The following is a 6,000-nucleotide window of genomic DNA, read 5'->3' as shown; positions in this document are numbered from 1 at the left end:
ACTTCAAACAAAAGTGTTCACCTCGAACAACTCTTAAAGTTTTACATTAAAGTTGAGTTAAAACATTAATGAGTCTACGAAACGACTGTTGAGAAATAATAAAAAGTAGAGAGAGTGAAGCCATCTATTCGTGAAGCAAAGATCCCAAGTCGCGTAATAGATTTCAAAGCAAAACATTGGGGAAAAAATCAGGTCTTTTTCGCTAGTGTCACGCAAACGTGTTAACCATTCGTCGTTGCTGATTGACGTGACTGAAGATCTTTGCATCAGCTTTTGCCAAGCAAATGATTCGACTTGCTCCCTCCATTTACTAACTCCTGCAAAGGATCATTTAGGATAATTACTGTCTCATTACAACATTGGCATGTGAAATTAATATCCGATTAGCTTGTGAATTTTTACAAGAAGATTCAAACCAAAAAAGACTTTCTAAAAAACGTCCTAGATAATGAAAACTACATGAAAACATTGTTTAAATTTTTATTCCTCGTTCAAAGTGTTTCTTCTTATTTTGTTGCATAACATGTAGGAAATAAGATGTTTAATTTTATCTGCTTGTGACATTTATTATTACCCCTGATTGAAGTCGAGTTTCCAAAAATTTCACTCTGTCTTCGGAAAATTTTACTTGAGTCCACTTGCACTCCTGTACTTCTTGTCACACATTATCACTTTTTCTAGTCATGGTATGGTTTTATATGACATGCAGTTCCTCACATAATTGTTTTCCTTTCTATTTACATATTATAATGTTTTGTATTTTCCCATCAAATTCGTGTTCTTTGAGAGATCTTTTGCGCGTGACAAGTCTGGTGATGCATGTAATGATTATTTCGAACGTATGTCCATTATATAAAATTATCCTTCACTAATACCTTCGTTTTTCTCATCAGGTCTTCATTCACGTGACTGCTGTTTGAAGTCATGGCTGTCCGCGAAGTGTTCGAAATTTGGGACTACCTGGTGGTGGGAGCAATGCTGCTGGTATCGGGTGCCATCGGGGTCTACTTCCGGTTCTCAGGAGGCAAGCAGAAGACCACCGACGAGTACCTGATGGCCGGAAGGAACATGAGCATGCTGCCCGTCATCCTCTCCCTCATGGCCACTATCCAGACTGCAGTCGGCACGCTGGGATTTCCTGGGGAAGTCTACCTGTACGGCGCCGGACTTTACGTTTATCCTCTCGGATTCACGGTGGCTCTCGTGTTTTGCACGTTTGTGCACACGCCGGTATACTTCGGGATTCAAGTGACGAGTGCCTACGAAGTGAGTACAGTCATGACCAAGGATATTTTGAACCATGGGCGTATCCGGGAGGGGGGAGAAAGAGGAGGCAGCTACCCGTCCTTCTAAAGTTGGAAATATTTAAAATAGGAATCTAAAAAGAGAAAACAATATGACACGTTTCAAGCAAACTATGATTCAGCAGGGGTTTGCGCAACAATTACAATACACTGTTAAAACTACAGGTTGCATTTGGCACCTTTCAAGGGTGAAAAGCTTGTTCACCAGCGGTACTTTATACGATGTCGAAATTGCACCCTTAACACGAGCGAAAAACTGGCACCCTCAACCCAGCGTGCACCACGGTGAAAAATAGAACCGTATGGCAGAACATTGGCACCCTTTCTGTTTCCTGTTACTGACGCCCCCCCCCCTTTCGTGTTGTGTGTATTTTTGGATAAAATTGTGTAAATTATCATTTATTGTTTTGAATAATAAAAAACTAAGTTTTGGTACATTTTCCACATTGAATAGCTCTGAAAATGATTAAAACTTGTAATTTCAGGCATTTGATCACATTTCAACTTTCCAACATAGTTTAGAAGTGTTCATCACTTTAATTTGTCTGTTCGTGCACTAATTTTCTTACATCCACTTGAATTACTCAGTAATTTTAATATGTTATTCACATTTTCTGCAGCACTATCGTACCGAAAATGAAGAGCGTAGGTATTTGTAAATCATTTATAAGGAGTAACCATAAGTATTAAATTATATTGCAATCATGGAAAAATAAAATCGTTTCATAAGCGTTCAAAATTTTAATCAAGAGCCGTACGTATATATGATTCGACATTTGAATATCCGTATAGATGATAAATAAGCACTTTTTTTTTTCCAATGTGAAGGTTTTCGACAGATTAAAAACCAAAACTAATTCTAACGATATATTCATTCTTACTAGAGTGATGAAAAAAGCTCAGTCATTCGCTTTAAGCAATAACAACGAGAAAGCTAGTTAACTTTTATAGACACGAGATAATAAATTTAAAAAAAATCGAGACGGAGAAGGAATTTCTTTTCCAAACCACTTTTTTTTTTTTTAAATCCGAGCTCTTACGTTTTGTTTATAAGCAGAATCGTTAGAATTTCCCTTCACTTGCTGAGTGCATCACATTGTTAACAATAAATCTCTTAGTTAAAAATCCACAAGATCTCTGATATTAAAAGCAAAACCACCTATTCAAAATTAATAGTTGAAATAACTTTTCAAATATCATCTAATTTAAGCGTTTTGATTATTAAATGTTACTTATCCAGTGCTGATAGCTATTTTTAGGTAAAATTTATGCATGATAGAAATAGCAAATACGTACATAACGGCTAACTGAAGAATCAAAGTACTTTGAAACAATTATAAATATGTTCGGAAGCCTTCAAACACTATGATCAAATGTCTGTACTTACGCGAAATTTTGAAGAGTAAATTGCAGAAAGCTTTAGTTTTAATCCAATTTCGTACTTCATTCAATGTGGAAGTGCATCTACGTTGTTACTTCGTTCATCCGCCATTGATTGTGATTGATGAAAGATGTCATCACAGCGCATGCGCCGACATTTCACTTTCTCTTTTAGGAGGTCTGTCTTCACATTTATTAGCGTCATTCACCTTATTCACAATTCCTAGCCTGCATTGCACTCTGAGCCACCGTGTTTTCACCCTAGGGAGCCAAATAGCTATTCAAAGGCACCCGTAGTTTTGACAGTGTACAGCACTTATTCAGCCCATTTTCTTGCATTTCAGCATGATGAAAGTATTGGTGATGGTTGAATGAGTTAGTCACATTGAGCAATCGCAGTCAATGGGTTTTTTTTAACAAGGAGAGGAAGCTGTATTGTGGAAAATTCTGCTGTAATGAAATATTGCTTGTGAACGCCCCCTCTACCCAGCGATTTTTTTTTTATTAGAAAGGTGCCTATTCTCCTCCTCCATTTTCAGCTGGATATGTCCTTATCCCGAACGGTTCTTTGGATTAAGCTTCTCTTTACGGCTGAGACATCATTCAATCCGTCTCTATACTGCATTCACGGAAAAAATAGACCAGATGTAAACAAGGAAATGCGCCATTTGGCGACGTCAATTCTGCGTCTGACTTGGACAAGAACAAATTAATGCTAAGCAGACGGCGAATGCGAATACATTTTTTTTTTAATTAAAAAAAAATTCAGAAAATGGCACAGTCGCAAACTTTCTGGCAATCTGTTTGTTTATTTTCGGTCTACCTTTTCTCTGAACAAAGTGTAATAGTAACATGCCATTTGGCGAGTGTTGGTGGCTAAGATCTCTTACTACTTTTTTTTTATTACTCTGCTGTGCGCCGTTAAAAAGTTTTGCAATTACGAGTCATTTTTCAGTTTTGTTATTAAATTTTAATTTGCACGAGTTCAAATTTCAACATCTTCAAATTAGCGTCCAAAAATGCAGTAATTTTAGAAATATTAGATCATACAGTTATCTGTGTAAGTGTATAGTGTTGTCAACTAATTTTGAAAAATAAAAGGTAAGAAACTGATAGCATACCCTTGCCAGCAGGTATAGTGTAGGATCGTGTCCAGGTATAGTGTAGCATCGTGTCTTCTATTTTCTTTTTGAGAAAGTGTAATGGGGTTGTTTCCTTCAATAAAAAGTCTTTTAGTCATTGAAATTGATAGAATAAGCCAAAAAAAAAAATAAAAAGAAATAAAAAATAAAAAATAAAACTATGGAGCCACAAAAAAACTTTTATTTTCCCAACAGTTATTTATTTATTTATTATTTTTCTTAATGTCCAAATTCGGAAATAAGGCATGGACGTCGCGTGCAGAAGTGCAGAAGCGTAAAAAATGAATTTCAATCTGCGCACCAATTAAAATAATTGTTAAAAAATATCAAAATTTGTCACATTATTTAAAAAATGGTTATAACTTATGTTTTTACATGCTTTTTCAGAAAAAAGAACTTTTAAAATTTCGGAAACATCCCCATTAGCAAATAAGTAAAGCGTTGCAAAGTTAACCCACATTGTTTAGTATTACCCTATATAAATGTGCGCAGTTTAATAAGTGTACGAGGAGTTCAATGGCATCCATATCAAGAATCTTTTATCTGGAGTTCTTGTAGAGGTATGGAAAAACCAATTTATATTTTCGATTGAATCACGATTCAGCTGCTCAAACAGAAAACTAAAACGAATCCACAATTATTCTAATTTTGTTTCCCGCAAAGCAAACATGAAACTCAATAAATTGGATGAATTTTCCCCATTTAACGTGACGTCATTCAAAAATGAGATTCAAGATTACTTAAACAAGAAACCAATATTATTCTCCTAAATTACCTACAGCTATTGCTACAAACAAGATAGTGCATTTTAACTATTCCTGTTTATCTTTTCCCTCTTTCTTTAACTACTACGTTTGCGAATTTGAAAACTACTATCAATCACATTTCTGTAAAAATGGAATTTTAATAGTTTGTAATGATATCTTTCGATGCTTCAAAACAATGCCCCCCGTTTAAACTCATGTTTCTTTGCTGTAAAGGCTTTGTGTCTATTGTCATTTTCACCGCTCATCCAAACCTAATTATTTCTGCCGCCATTAAACAAAATAGTGGTAAATGTTTTCATGAATAATTCTAAAATGATATATACTTGAGTAAGACTTACGTCTTTAGTGTTCTTCCTTTCTTGTTTATGTCTTGTTCTTGTTTTGTTGACGTTTTTTACTTCCTTTTACAAAAAAAGGAAGTACGTATTGTATTCGCGAAATAATTTTCACTCAAAAATATAGACCTTAATTTCCATTTTACTCACCCCCGAATGAATATGTTTTTTTCCGACTCGATCACACGTGGGTAAGTGCCCAAGAACGTATAGACACGCGAAATATCCAAAATGACGATTCCCGAGTTAATTACTACGAATTTTCTCGTGACGTCTGTATGTACGTATGTATGTACGTGCGTATGAGCGCATGTGCGTATGTATGTCGCATAACTCAAGAACGGTAAGTCCTAGAAAAATGAAATTTGGTACGTAGACTTCTAGTGAGGTCTAGTTGTGCACCTCCTTTTTTATTTGCATTCGGATGTTCCAAAGGGGGTGTTTTACAATTTCTGGGGGGGGGAGGAATCAATGTTAATTTCATTGCAAACTCAAGTAGTGTTATAAATTTATGCACACACTTGGCAATATATCGCCAAGTTTTTTCGCCAACTTGGCGACAAATTTGGCGATTTTTTTTTTAAAAATCTGGTTTTAATTTGGCCATTTTGGTGATATTTAGAGAGTTAAGTACTGAATCACATTAAAATTGCCAATAATGGGGAAATAGCTTCAAATTGGTGTAAAAGGAAGTCATGTGATGCACACATTAGCTCGTTTATTGAGCAATCACGATTGCTTATATCTTTCATTTCACCGTACTTGATGTTGTGGTTCCTTTTTCAGCTTGGAACAGGGACACCAGCACCACCGTCCACCGGCCCTGCAGGCACGGTACCGAGCACTGCCTCCTGGAATCCGTTTCTCCTGGTCGGGGGCGTCCATGTCCTACACACACAAGCCTTTACACAAACACACACACACACGCCTACGTACATACACACAAGTCTACGCACACACACAAGCCTACACATGCACGCACGCACGCCTACACATACACACGTAACCGCCCAGGAGGAGGGGTAGACTTGGGGGGACAGGAGCTGTTTCTAGAAACAATAGCCCCCTATGA

The 6,000-nt window shown here is 36.5% G+C and overlaps 1 protein-coding gene across 1 annotated transcript in view; it reads left to right on the top strand.

Moving 5' to 3' along the window:
• Positions 1-920: 920 nt before the first annotated feature.
• The window catches only part of LOC129219825 (putative sodium-dependent multivitamin transporter), a 51,687-nt gene continuing 46,607 nt past the window's right edge, over positions 921-6,000 (top strand). The window contains exon 1 of the mRNA XM_054854130.1: positions 921-1,266. Coding sequence (XP_054710105.1) covers positions 925-1,266 — 342 coding nt within the window. The 5' untranslated portion in view covers positions 921-924. The remainder of the gene's footprint in view (positions 1,267-6,000) is intronic.

The sequence above is a fragment of the Uloborus diversus genome, chromosome 4 (genome assembly GCF_026930045.1).
Source record: "Uloborus diversus isolate 005 chromosome 4, Udiv.v.3.1, whole genome shotgun sequence".
In the NCBI taxonomy this organism is placed as follows: Eukaryota; Metazoa; Arthropoda; class Arachnida; order Araneae; family Uloboridae; genus Uloborus; species Uloborus diversus.
Note: the sequence above shows the minus strand (reverse complement) of the source record. Positions and strands in the feature narration are given on the sequence as shown.